Source organism: Bos taurus, chromosome 21, assembly GCF_002263795.3.
Source record: "Bos taurus isolate L1 Dominette 01449 registration number 42190680 breed Hereford chromosome 21, ARS-UCD2.0, whole genome shotgun sequence".
Taxonomy (NCBI): Eukaryota; Metazoa; Chordata; class Mammalia; order Artiodactyla; family Bovidae; genus Bos; species Bos taurus.
In genome coordinates, this window is record NC_037348.1 from 66,978,676 (window position 1) to 66,992,211 (window position 13,536).

The window sequence follows — 13,536 nt, forward strand, 5'->3', positions numbered from 1 at the left end:
TTCACTATCTCCCGGAGTTTGCTCAAATTTAAGTCCATTGAGTCAGTGATGCCATCTAACCATCTCATCCTCTGTCACCCCCTTTTCCTTCTGCCCTTAGCCTTTTCCAGCATCAGGGTCTTTTCCAATGAGTCAGCTCAAGAGGTCAAAGTATTAGAGTTTCAGCATGTCCTTCTAGTGAGTATTCAGGGTTGACTTCCTTTAAGATTGACTGGTTTGATCTCTTTGCAGTCCAAGGGACTCTCAAGAGTCTTCTTCAGCACCTTCTCCAGGGGATCTTCCCGACCTAGGGACTGAATCTGAGTCTCCTGCATCGTAGGCAGATTCTTTAACATCTGAGCCACGAGGGAAGCCCCTTAACTATATTAGAAAACCCTACAAGAGCTCTTTAAAAAGTACTTTTACTGCAAAGTATGTGTGAAATATTAAGTACTGCATCCACTTGATAATGGTTATTTAGAGAAGAATAAGATGCTTTACACAAGATTAATTTGTACATATCATAATTGAACAGTTCCAATGGTGTGTCAGTTTAACCAGTCTGCACATCTGAAATACAAAGTTGAAGTGGTGTATTAGGGACACACGTTACATGATGTTTCCAAATTTGTTTTCCAGTCCCATAATAGTGTTATAAGGAAGTACCAAATCATGACATAATTCGTAATAAAATAAGCTCATCAACAAGATAAATTTGAGATTGGTTACTGTATATAATGAGTCAGTAAAGAACTCCAGTGTAGTTTCTAAAGACACTTATCTGTGCCCATTTTTCTTTATAAGGTCACTGTGCATGCGTGCTCAGTCATGTCTGACTCTTTGCAACTCCATGGACTAGTCATAGCCTGCCAGGCTCTTCTGTCCATGGAATTTTCTAGGCAAAAATCCTGGTGTGGGTTGCCATTTCCTCCTCCAGGGAATCTTGCTGATCCAGGGTTTGAACATTCATCTCTTGGGACTCCTGCGCTGGCAAACAGGTTCTTTACCTGGGCCATCTGGGAAGCCCAAGGCCACCATGGCAAACACTGTTTCCCTTCAAGGTTAAAAAAACCCACTGCTTTCAGAGTCTTAATGAACCAATCTCTGAATTGAAAAAAACAATAAGTTTGGTCTAAAGTGAATACTCCTATGTGTTAAGTTGAAAAAAAATTAGTATGCTCTTTTTCATCAACAAATATTCCTCTTCTTCTCTCTCACCTCCTAGATTGTCCCCCTGTCCCCATTCACTCCCTTGGTGACAGGATCCAGGCTTTGGAGGCCGTCTATCAGCTAAGGACTGCTGAATCCATGCACATGCCAGTGGGCTAGACTTCTATCCAGACCCGATTATTCAACTGCCTCCTGGACGTTTCCTATTAATGCCTCATAGACATCCCACACCCAGCATGCTCAAAACTGAGCTCCTGGTCCTCCTTTATTTTTTTTTTAGAATCTTGTTTATTTTCCGTTGTATTGGGTCTTCGTTGCTGCTCAGGCTTTTCTTTAGTTGCAGTCAGCAGAGGATACTCTCTAGTTGCTGTGCTCAGGCTTCTCACTGCAGTAGCTTCTCTCGTTGCAGAGCTCAGGCTCTAGGTGTGCGGGCTTTAGTAGTTTTGGTGCTCAGGCCGTAGTTGCGGCTTGTGGACTCTAGAGCACAGGCTTGATAGCTGTGGCTCATGGGCTTAGTTGTCCTGCAGCATGTGGGATCTTCCTGGATCAGGGATTGAACCTGTGTCTCCTGCACCAACAAGTGAATTCTTTACCACTGACTCACCAGGGAAACACTAATCCTCCTTCCAAAACCTGCTCTTCACCAGCCTTCTCATCTCAGTTCATGGTACTTCCATCTTCCAGCTGTCTATCATGGGGTCATTCTTGACTCATTTCTCCCACAAGTCACCTCTTATCTGCTGGGAAATCCCATTGACTTTACCTTCAGAATGTAACTAGATTCTCTAGCCTTTCTTAACCTCAACTGCCACCACTCCTCATCCAACCCTCCATCGTCCTTGGCCTGGATTACTACTGCTAGCCTCCCTGTCCACTCATGTCTCCCTGAGTCTACTCTCAAACCAGCAAGCAAATGGATTCTTTTGATTTTTATTAATTAAAAAACCTTTTTTTTGGCCATGGCACATGGGATCTTAGTTCTTCGACCAGGGATTGAACCCAGGTCCCCTCCATTGGGAGTACCGAGTCCTAACCACTGAACCATGAAGGAAGTTTCCCAGATGGATACTTAAAGCCTGCAATGGCTTCCTCACTCACTCTGCTCTGGCCACACTGTCTTGCTACTCCTGGCACATGCTATGCACACTCCTGCCTTGGGTACCCTGTGGGGGCTTTTCCCTCTGCTTGGTCAGCTCTACCTAGATCTTCCCACGGCAGGGCAAAGAGCTAAGGGTGATAGCAGAAGAGTTTGATTGGAATGGAGGAATCATGCAAAACAGAGAGTATGGATAATCAAAGTCATCGAGAGTTTTGGGGGCAAAATAATGTAATATCTAAAGCACTGTTTTAAGAAAATTAACTTAGTAGCTGTCTATTCGAGGAAAAGTTGAGAGAAAAAAAGTGAAATGAAGGAAAGGTATATTGCTAAGGAAAGCTATATTCAAGAAGCTATAATGACTCAACTTTGAAGATGTGGATAAGATTTAGAGGCTAACAAATCTGAGACACAAATCCACGTAAAAATGCCTGGTTTGAAACAGAAATCAGTCAGGCCCAGTTATATAAATTTGGTGTTATTTATTGAATTCAGTGTGTAGCAGGGTAAATGAAAAGAAGAAAACTATTAAAATTTTCAAAGGATTTGGATGGGACAAAGTGAACAACCTATTATTACTGTGATCACAATCAAATGTTAAATTTATATAGAATAAAACCTTAATAGAAGCCTAAGATTATAGGTATTATTGGTAATCGAAAGTTGTGGTTAATTTGAGGGTTAATTTCTGCTAGCTTAGGTTTTTTTTTTTTTTCCCTCCAAGAAGTATTATTATGCTTTCCCCCCTTGGTAACTAAGGAACACAGTTGAATTATTTTTAGACGATTCAGGATGTCACTATCCTTCAAGGAGATTATACACATTTTCAACGTAAAATAACATGGTTACAAGAAATTGGGATAAATACATGGGACCCAGAATACATTGAGGCATTTATAAAGACTTCTGATGCCTATTCGACTTTCAGCAAAAGACATAATAACATCGAAACAATTGTAACACAAAATTTTAGGTGTTTTAGGAATCTATTCTTTAAGTAGGATTTTATTCTAGAGCTTTTCTGCCAACATGCACATCGGATATGGGATGTTAGCGTCAAACGCATTATTACATCAGTGACACCGTCTGCACTGGCATCTGCTTGCTTTGTGATACATAAAATGTTTATGATTTAAACTCTTCTTTACAACTTAGCTCCCTCTACTTCTTTTGTGACCCTCCATCTATGATTTGGACTGCGGGAACAGAACATTGTTGGTGTAACAAATGTTGGCCTCGCACTCCAAATCCGCAGTCTATTAGAATGTTTATGACTTGAGAAACTCTTACTCTAGTGCAATATGCAAAGAAACCCAAGGATAAAAGGTGATGGTTTAATCCGCGTGCCTACTTTACAATCGAGACCTACTACAGCATATCCCCACAACTACGCGGCGTAAACCATTCTGCAGATTCCACTTGAGCCTGATAAAAAAAATCAACAGCCTCCAACTTTATGGAAAGCTCTTAATGAACTGTGGCGCAAGAGAAGGCAATCTTGCTTCGATTCAGTATCTGGTTCCCCAAGTCATTTCCCCGACCCGACCCCTCCCCTTTTCTCTAAACACCTGTTGGAGATACACTTAAGAAACAGAAGCGCCGACACAACCTGCTTTCCTGAAATTAGCCAATGCTCACCGCATATAGGTATGCAGATATTTGACTAGCAAACACAGATGCTACGTATCTGTACGTCCTCTCCCCGGCAATCCGTCTAAAAAAAAAGAAAAAACAAAAGGGTGAAGCGGCAAGCTGAGGTCCTTCAGTACCTTGTCGGAAACGGACTCTGGGAAGCGCAGAGGGGCTTCCTGACTCGCGCCTAAACGGTCGCGCGGGGCAGTCTAGCGGACGCTCAGGACAGGGCGGCCCGCCCCCTGCCAGCCTCGGGGCTCCCCCCTGCCAGCCTCGGGGCTCCCCCGCGCCCTCCCCTGGGTCAGAACACTGGGGCTTCCGCGCTTGTTCGCGGTGCCCCACGCGCCGACCCCGACTTGCCGGCTGCCGAAGCGGCTCCCTTCTCAGCCCCTAAAGGTCTCGGGACCTCTCAGGGCAGGGCCCGAGGCAACTGAGGAGGCCGTCCCGAGTTTGCCTCAGCGCCGCCGACCGCAGCCTGGCCGCGGCTTCAGCTAGCCTGGCTCAGTCCAGTCAGCCCGCCCGCCCCTTCATACGTTCGTCGACCCCGCACACCTCGCACCACAACACCTGCGAGTCTCTGGGGTCGCGCCGAGGCCGCGCCCGGCAGGGGGAGGAGCCTGCGGACGCCCCGCCGCGTGGAGCGCGCCAGGTGAGCACGCCTGCGCAGTCGGGCCGTAAACAAGCCCGCCCCCTTCTCCTCGCCGGCCTCCGCCGGGCCGGCTCACGGGTGGGAGGGGCCAGAAAGAAGGGGCGGGGGCGTGGGGGGGGGTAGGGAGGAAAGAGCGAGAGCCCCGGGACGGCGCCTGCGCGGTGGGCGTGATCCGGGCACTTAGGGCAGGATGAACGCTGCTTTCCAAGATGGCGACGGAGGGAGGAGGGAAGGAGATGAACGAGATTAAGACCCAATTCACCACCCGGGAAGGTCTGTACAAGCTGCTGCCGCACTCGGAGTACAGCCGGCCCAACCGGGTGCCTTTCAACTCGCAGGGCTCTAACCCTGTCCGCGTCTCCTTCGTAAACCTCAACGACCAGTCTGGCAACGGCGACCGCCTCTGCTTCAATGTGGGCCGGGAGCTCTACTTCTATATCTACAAGGGGGTCCGCAAGGTACCGACCGGGGCGTCAGCGGGACTTCGCCCCGGCGTGGGCAGAGGCCGGGGGCAGGGCGGTGACAGCGGGGGGCCGGGGTGGCCGCCGCTCTCACTTTGGAGTGGGCCGGCAACTCCACCGGAGTGCTCCTGAGGAAGGGGGGATTCGGGAGGAGGAGGGTGGCGGCGGCGGGGGCGGTGGAGTGGGGCCGCGGGGTGCGGGGCTCGGCCCGAGAGGCCCCCGGGAACGTGTGGGGCCGGCTGCCGTCCCTTCGGCGGGTTTGTCAGGTTCTGACACGGCCGGGGAGCCGGGCCTGCGAGTCCCCGGAAGAGGTGGGGTGGCCGTCTGGTCGCGGCTTGGGCCGCCTCGCCTCCCGGGGAGGGTTGCGAGTCCGGCTCTGGGTGAGAGACCAGGGGCGGCTGGGGGCAGATCTGTAAGGCGGAACCCGGCCGGGAGGCGGAGGACTCGGTCAGAAATGGACCGGCTCGGCACCGAGGGCCGCCTCACCTGCTGCCGCACCGCCACTCACTATGAGCCTCTTCTGCTGTTAGCACTTGGCCGTTTCCAAAAAAAAGAAAAATCATCCGAGGGAGGCCGGCTGTCACTTGTCTCCGCGGAGGGAACCTTTCTCCTGAGAGATTGTTAAGGGAGGGGTCATCTTGTCCCTTACAGTATGGAAAGGGCTGAGGACCACACTTGGGAGTGGAGGAGATGTTTTCAGTGAACTGAGCTGGTTCTTAGGGATGCTGTATGAGCGTGCCCAGATCCATCCTCGTCCAACAAGTCAGACTGTATGTGCCCAGCAAGGGAGGGATATGCCTTAAAAGCTGCTTCACAAGAACCATTATTCTGGGCGGGCGATTTTAACAGTAATTCTGGCAAGCATGTAATCATCCTCTTAAAGTATCTCTTTGAAAGAAGCAACTTATTAGAACTTTTCTTTCATTGGCTACGTAACTGTGTTCTCATTGAGAACTGCTTACTTTTGAGATACGCCGTCTGGGAGTTCACTCTTGGAAAAATGAGGAAATTAATGCCCCCCCCCCCCGCCCCCCAGCACCTGGGCGTGGGAAAAGGTGTTAACAGATTAATTTATAAATGGTCAGTGTGAAAATAAATTGTGTGTATTGAAGGCTGAACGTTTCCCCGGATATACTGTATCCAGAAGCAGTGGGTTTTTGCTTGGTTACAGGATCTAGGAACGTGGCAGTGGTATCTAGATGGAGCAGGTTGTCTCATTTGTTCCCGGTGAGCCTATCTGTTAGTGTTTGCGCTAAGTGTACTACTGTGTTTGAGGTATCCTGTTATAAATTACCGCAGGGAAATCGCTTGACTTTGTTCTTTTGCAGAATTGGAAAAGTCTGAAGTAGTTAGTAGTCTAGGAGTTGAAGTTTTTAGTCCTACCCTCAACTTTGTCACTGACTTGCTGGGTGGCCTTTGACGAGTTTCTTAACTTCTATCTGCAGCTCTTTCAAACAGAATATTGCAGTACAGCTGTTGTGCAGTATACCATTGTGGTTTTTAGTATTATGACTAGAATGAACTTTAAAGGCCCGAAACATTCAGTAGGTGTAAAATACAGTTCAGATAAGCGTTAAGAGCATCTGTCACACAGGAGCGTTTATCTTGATATTGATGCAGTGACTGAAAGGATCAGCTTTTTCTCTGAAAATAAGTTTTGAATTTTAAGTTGTTAAATTGATTTACAAAAAAATTTAAAAGTGCCTAAAGCTAAATATATTAAGTTACTAGTGTAAACATTACCTTAAAAAATTTTTTTTTCTTTTAAAGTATGCTATTTTTGAAGCATTCTAGTGGCAAACTGTATCTGTACCTGGTAGCTCTGGTTTGTATCATAAAAATAGGTCTCTTGCCTGGAAGTATCATAATGGTGCCTACTTTTAGTCCTACTCAATGAAGGATGAATTAGGAGATCTTTTCAAAACTACACCAAAAAATTATTTTAAACAAGACAAATCTTAAACATGTAAATTTGCCTTCAGCTGTATAATTTACTTGAGCACATTAACTTTTCTGTAAAATTTCATTTTCATGTGGTAATATCTTGTAGATACATTTGCATTATATGTTGGACATTTAAGCTCTTTTCTAGCCACTGTAATTTTTTTAAAAAAGCATGTCCAAGAATGAGTTTGCATTTATTTTTATTTCTGAATATAAGTGATTGTTTTTATGACTCTGTTTTCTGATTTTAAAACACAACAGATACTTTTCCTTAATTAAAAAATCTTAATTAAAGGTAACCTTAAAAACTTCAAATTTTACTTTTTGGGGTTAGGAATTATAAATCTGTATTTGACATTTCGTCGTTTTGACTCTTTAAAATTTTTTCCTTTGGGGCATATGAAGTTTTACAACAATTAATCAGATTATTTACATCGTTTAGAAGATTTAAAGTTGGATGAATACATTCAACTTAAATCTGACTGTGGATCTTTTATTAAAGTCTAGTTGGTTTATAGTATAATATTAGTTTCAGGTGTAAGGCATAGTGAGGCAGTATTTTTACAGATTATACTCCATTAAAAGTATAAGATAATGGCTATAATTCCCTGTGCCATACAGTGTATTCTTGTGTCTTGTTTATTTTATACATCATTTGTATCTCTCATCCTGTACCTGTAACTTGCCCCTTCCGCCTTCCCTCTCCCTTTGGTAACTGCTAACTTGTTTCCTCTGTGAGTCTGTTTCTGTTTTACATAGATGTTCCTTTGTGTTATTTTTAGATTCCACATACAGTATGTGATGTCATGCAGTATTTGTCTTTTTCTGAGTTACGTCACTAAGTGATATTCCCTAGGTCCATGCACACTGCTGCAAATCTGGGTCTTCTAAAGACCTTAAATTATGAACTCTGTACTGTCATTGCTGAAAGCAAGGGTGGGGTCCTGGGGAAATAGAGTAGATGAGGAGGTAGTCAAAGACCTAAGCTGAGGAGTGTGATCTTGGCCCCTTGAAAACACAGGTCAGTTGCTAGAGCTGAAAGGGACCTTCAGTTTACAGAGTCTCACCCCTTTGGAGAAAGCCAAGGCTAGAGAGGATGTGCAAACTGTGAATCAGTTTTTTTCTCGAGGTAAAGAATTCATGACAAAGAAGCACAACTGAATCTAAACAGCTGTCTTAGTGAGAAGAGACCTATCTAGCTTTTTGGTTGCACAGATAACCGTATACTTCAGGCTCTTCAGAATTTACCCCAGCATTTTGCCCTGTGTAAGCTTATTGAATCTTCCAATCCTGTTAGGTAGATGAAGCATCATTTCTTTTTGGAACCAAAGTTCCGAGTAGGGTTTCTTGTGTGAAAACATCTAGTTTTATAAATTTATTTTGCTGAACTAAAAATAATATGGACACTGATTTAATACTGAGGGTAAACTCATTGTTTCAGCAAAGATTTAAGTGACTACTATGATAATAATTCTACTCGGCAAGGTAATGTGGGATACCCAAAGACGAGTGAGACCCTGCCTTTCTCCCCCAAAACTTTCAGCTACTAGCTTTCTTTATGCATTCTTTGGTTTCCTTTTTTAAAAAAAGAGGTTTTAGGATAAAGATGCCAAGGTACTGGGCTTGTTGTACCAACTCTTTGATTTTATGGAAATCTGTTGTAGCATAAATGAGAATGCCACCACTCAGATCCCTGCTTAAACATCACTTCTCAGCATATCCTTCTTTGAATTCCCAGTCTAGATCAGTTTTCCCCATCATATGTTTTTATAGCATCCTATACTTTGTCTTTCTAGAACTTTTCTCAATTTGTAATTCTCTATCTCTTCTAGAAACAAAGCTCTCTTAGAATGGAGGTCTTTCTGTTTTCTCTGTCTTCCTACATGAAGTAGACCCCTACAGTTAAATTTGTTGAGTGAATGACTGGGTAAAGCGTCTATGCCCATCTATGTCCTACTTTAAAAAGATGTTTAGAGACTTCCCTAGTAGTCAAGTGGTTAAGAATATGCCTGGCAATGCAGGGGCCCTGGGTTCAATCCCTGGTCCAGGAACTAAGATCCCACATGAACTGGAGCAACTTAGCCTTCATGCCACAACTAGAGAGAAGCCGGTGCACAGCAACAGAAGATCTTGCATGTGGCAGCTAAGACCTGATGCAGCCACATACATTAGTTTAAAGAAAGATCTTTAGGTGCTGGAAGATGTATCCAGTTTTAGGCCTAAAATTACCATGTATCTTTAGTAGCTCATGTCTTTTAAAAGACATTTTTATTTTATTTTTTTTTAATAAAAAAAAACAAAAAACTTTTTTTTTTTTTTTTTTCTGGACTACACAGCTTACAGGTTCTTAGTTCCCTCATCAGGGATTGAATTCAGGTTTCCGGCAGTGAAAGAGCCGAGTGCTAACCACTGGACTGCCAAGGATTCCCAAAATGCATTTTACTTTATTAAAAACTGACAGTACTTTTTCATATTTCTTTTTCTTTATTGTTCATTTGGCCGCACCAGTTTTCATTGCAGCAGACTGGGTCTTCCGTCTTCACTGTGGCGTGTGGGATCTTTAGTCGCAACCTGTGAGCGCTCAGTTGCAGCACATGGGATCTAGTTCCCTGACCAGAGATCACATCTCGGCCCCCTACATTGAGAGCCACCAGTCTTAACTACTGGGCCCCCAAGGAAGTCCCCTCAAAAGATGTAATAAATTTGTTAGTTGGTAACAAATTTCTCTCTCTCTATATATAACTGGGAAATTATGTAGCAAGAGACAGTAAAGTGGTAGAAAGCACCAAATGGTGCAGGTTACTTTTGATTTGCTTCTGTCAAACCATGTTACCTACCAGACCTATGTGCTGTCAGACAACTTTTCAAATTTTTAAAAAATATTTTATTGAAACATAATTGATTTGCAGTGTTGTATTAGTTTCTGGTATACAGCAAAATGATTCAGTTATACATATATGTCTATATACTTTTTCATATCCTTTTCCATTATGGCTTATTATAGGCTATTGAATCTAGTTCTCTGTGGAGGACCTTGTTTATCCTAATTTATGCCTTCTCGACACCCCCCTGTAAAATATTAGTTTGTTTATGGTTGCTCTGGGTCTCCGTTGCTGTGCGCGGACTTTCTCTAATTGCTTTAAGCAGGGCTGCTTTCTAGCTGCGGTGCTCTGGCTTCTCCTCCTCCTCTTTTTGCAGACCACAGGCTCTGGGTGCTCAGGCTTTAGTACTTGCGGCTTGGAGGCTTACAGCATGTGGAATCTTCCCAGACCAGGGATGGAACCCATGTCTCTGCCCTGCATTGGCAGGCCGATTCTTAACCACGTGGCCACCAGGGAAGTCCTCCTTCTTTTTAAATTGAATCAAACAAGTATTTAAAGCTACACTCAGAATTACTTAACATTCGAAGCAAAGAGCCTTTACATTTTGCCCGCCATCTTAAGATTCTGGGCCATCGATGTACTGTCCAGAGATTGAAGCAATTCTTACAAGAGATGAAAAGTAGAATTAGATGGTATCCAAGGCCTTTTTGGTAAAGAATCTGCCTGCAATTCAGGAGGCCAGGGTTCGATCCTTGGTTTAGGAAGATCCCCTGGAGAAGGAAATGGCAACCTACTCCAGTATTCTTGCCTGGAGAATTCTGTGGACAGAGGAACCTGGCGGGCTGCAGTCCATGGGGTCACAAAGAGTCGGACTAAGTGACTGACACACACGCAAGGCCTTTTCAGTTCTTAAGATTGTATGATTCCGTGCCCAATGATTTTTGAATGAAAATTTGTCTTTGGGGAAATGTCTTCCTGACTTGGTTTCATTGACTACTTTTTGAATGGGAATTGGGAAGAGTGGGGTGTGTAGTGAAAGCAGGTTGAACATACAGTGATTCTAGGTCTTTATTGCTAGAAAAAGCTTGGGTACTCACCATGCTGAGATGAAGCTGGGGTCAGAAGGTCAGTTAATAATAATAGCCAAAATGTTTTTTGAGATGGAGTTATCCAGGAGAGTTATGGGTTGACTTGAGAAACAATGAGTGTTCCGTATAGGAAATATCAAAGTCTCTTTGTCAAAGACTGCAGGACCACCTGTTGGTGACCGGGGGATTCATGCTTCATGTGGGAGGGTGAACTACATGCCTTTTAAAGCTTTTTATCCACAGACTAGTTTTAGATACTAGATTGCTCTAAAGAAGGTCATATTCACACCCTTCTCCCCATTTGTATTTTCACACCATTCTGCTCCCCATTTATTATTTAGAAGAGGCTTAGAAGTTCAGAATTTTTTTATATCAAATTCACTTTGAGAAATCTTATACTTAGTTTAGTAGGGCACATAAGGAATTGAATGGAAATCTTTTTTTTCCCCCATTAAGGGCTACTTAATGACTTCTGAAGTATTCATATAAAGATTAATTTGACTATAGAATCATCTATACTGAGGGTGAAGCATGTTCATTTATCGCCTAAAGCAGGCTTGAGAAACTTGCATGTGATACCTTGGTTCCCTTGGCCTTGAAGAGGAGGATGGTGCTGATACTTGGAGAGGCTCCATGGGTGGATGTGAGCCGTGGTGAGACGCTCCCAGAGCGTGTCAGTGAGAGCCAGGAGCTAGGATGAGTGTCGTTCTTTCAGCAAATATCTGTGGGGCGCACCTCCCAGATACGTGGTGCTAGATCTGTCTTTGTTGTCGTTCAGTCGCTAATTCACGTCCAACTCTTTGCGACCCCATGGACTGCAGCACGCCAGGCTTCCCTGTCCTTCACTCTTTCCAAGAGTTTGTTCACACTCATGTCCATTGGGTCAGTGCTGGGCGTAGACAAAGTCTATGCCCTCAAGAAACTTACATCACCTGTATGTATTATTGTTGAGTTAATCATCTAGTAATTTCTAGTGTTTATTGTATACTGGTAAAAAACTTGAGCAAGAATCAAAACGTAGTGGATTTTGTCGCTGACTAGTTTGGCTATAGGCCTAAAGAACCTCATTTTTAAAATAAACGTAAAGATTTTCATAGTCTGGTATTGTCTTAGAGACCATTTTAATTTATATCTCAGCTAGGTTAGTTTGTGTAGAAATATGAAATGTGGTCCTATTTGTTAGAAATAGACATCAAAAATAGAAATAACTTTATTTGGTAGACATTCCCAATTTTCATTTTCAGTGCATTTAAAATATCAATGACAGGTTATCCTCTGAACATCTGACATCTGTTTTTCATAACAGAGTACAAGATGTGTCTTGTTTTGAAAAAAATAATCCTCATTCATCAAGCGTTTTTTGCTGAATTGCTATATACAAGTTACTACTATCTCTCGTGGGTGACGTGAAGGTAAATTAAGATACTTGCTATCTGTACGGAGCTTGTATTTTTGTCTTGATGATTGTAGTAGAAGTAGAAAGTGTGTGCTCGTCTCACGGCACGAGCAGCACACGAGTCCGATGGGTTCAGGGGCGAGGGTGACGTGGGGGAGTCTTTCTCTGCCTAGGGGAAGAATTCTGGGTTGGGTTTCACATAGATGATTGGGCCTGAAATGTGGTGTACGGATCACATTTTTGTAAATTCCAAAATGTGTAGCCTTGTATTTCTGATTTCAGAAATGCTTTGTCTTTACTTCTCATTGACCCTTAGTTGGCAGTTACTCTTACCTTTTCTAACCCTTTCCACTTATTTGTTATTATTACTTTAAAATTTTTATTGGACTATAGTTGACTTACAGTACTTTGTTTCAGGTATTCAGCAGAATGGGTGTGTTACACATGTATCCACTCTTTTTTAGATTCTTTTCCCAGATAGGCCATTACAGAGTATTGAGTAGAGTTCCCTGTGCTATATAAAAAGTCCTTAACTAGCTGTGTTATATTTGGTAGTGTGTATACGTCAATCGCAGTCTCCCAGTTTATCCTGCCCCCCAGTCTTAACCTTTCAGCATTTTTACCAACTTCACTGCTTCTCTGACAATTGGTAATTTGGAAACTGAGTAATGTTGGTTCTGTTTTGTAGTATGGAATTTTAAACAGTAGGGTAGATGGTATTAATACTAAAAACAAGTCAAATCAGCCTGTGCTACATTAAAAAAATTATATTGTTTTATTTTGTTTTTTTATGTAGTATAGTTGCTTTACAATGTCGTTAGTCTTTTTGTTTTTCATTTTAATTTTTTGGCTCTGCTGGGTCTCTGTTGCGCTCTCTTCCTGCCCTGAGCAGGGGCTGTTCTTCAGTGCGGTGCTCAGGCTTCTGGTTGCAGCGGCTTCTCTTGTTGCAGAGCTCAGGCTCAGTTGTGGTGCACGGGTGTAGTTGCTCCGTGGCATGTGGAATCTTCCGGGATCAGGGATCCAACCAGTGTCCTCGGCATTGGCGGGCGGGTTCTTATCCCCTGGGCCACCAGGGAAGTCTTGTGCTACATAACTGTAGATTTTTATGAGAAAGAAGCAAGAACCATTCATGAGGAAGGAATTTTAAAGGTTTTTATATTTTAAAATTAAGAATGGGAATATTTTTCACATATTTTCAAGTAACCATATTGTAGTTTATCCCTGTGATATTAAGCTGTTTTTCCGTCGGTTGGTTCATAGCCAGGCTCACCATTGTAGGGGGTGGGGTGGAGTGGGGTA

General features: G+C 43.5%; 1 protein-coding gene and 1 long non-coding RNA gene across 11 annotated transcripts in view; one reads left to right on the top strand and one right to left on the bottom strand.

The window, feature by feature from the left end:
* Positions 1 to 385: 385 nt before the first annotated feature.
* On the bottom strand, positions 386 to 4,518 carry LOC107131637 (uncharacterized). The gene is made up of 2 exons (XR_001494661.3): positions 4,430 to 4,518; positions 386 to 3,959 (listed from the first exon to the last, which is right to left on the bottom strand). It is a non-coding gene; the product is annotated as an uncharacterized lncRNA (long non-coding RNA).
* WDR20 (WD repeat domain 20) overlaps positions 4,445 to 13,536 on the top strand; it is a 65,045-nt gene continuing 55,953 nt past the window's right edge. For 8 of the 10 annotated variants that reach the window (XR_003031380.2, XM_024981783.2, XM_024981772.2 and 5 more), the window contains exon 1: positions 4,705 to 4,984. Coding sequence is in view for 8 of the 10 variants with exons in the window: in XM_024981783.2 (XP_024837551.1) it covers positions 4,736 to 4,984 (249 nt within the window). In the remaining 2 variants the exon portion in view is untranslated. Of the gene's footprint in view, positions 4,527 to 4,704; positions 4,985 to 13,536 lie in introns of those variants that run through there. The other 2 variants (XM_059879058.1, NM_001191156.2) reach the window with 2 other exon arrangements.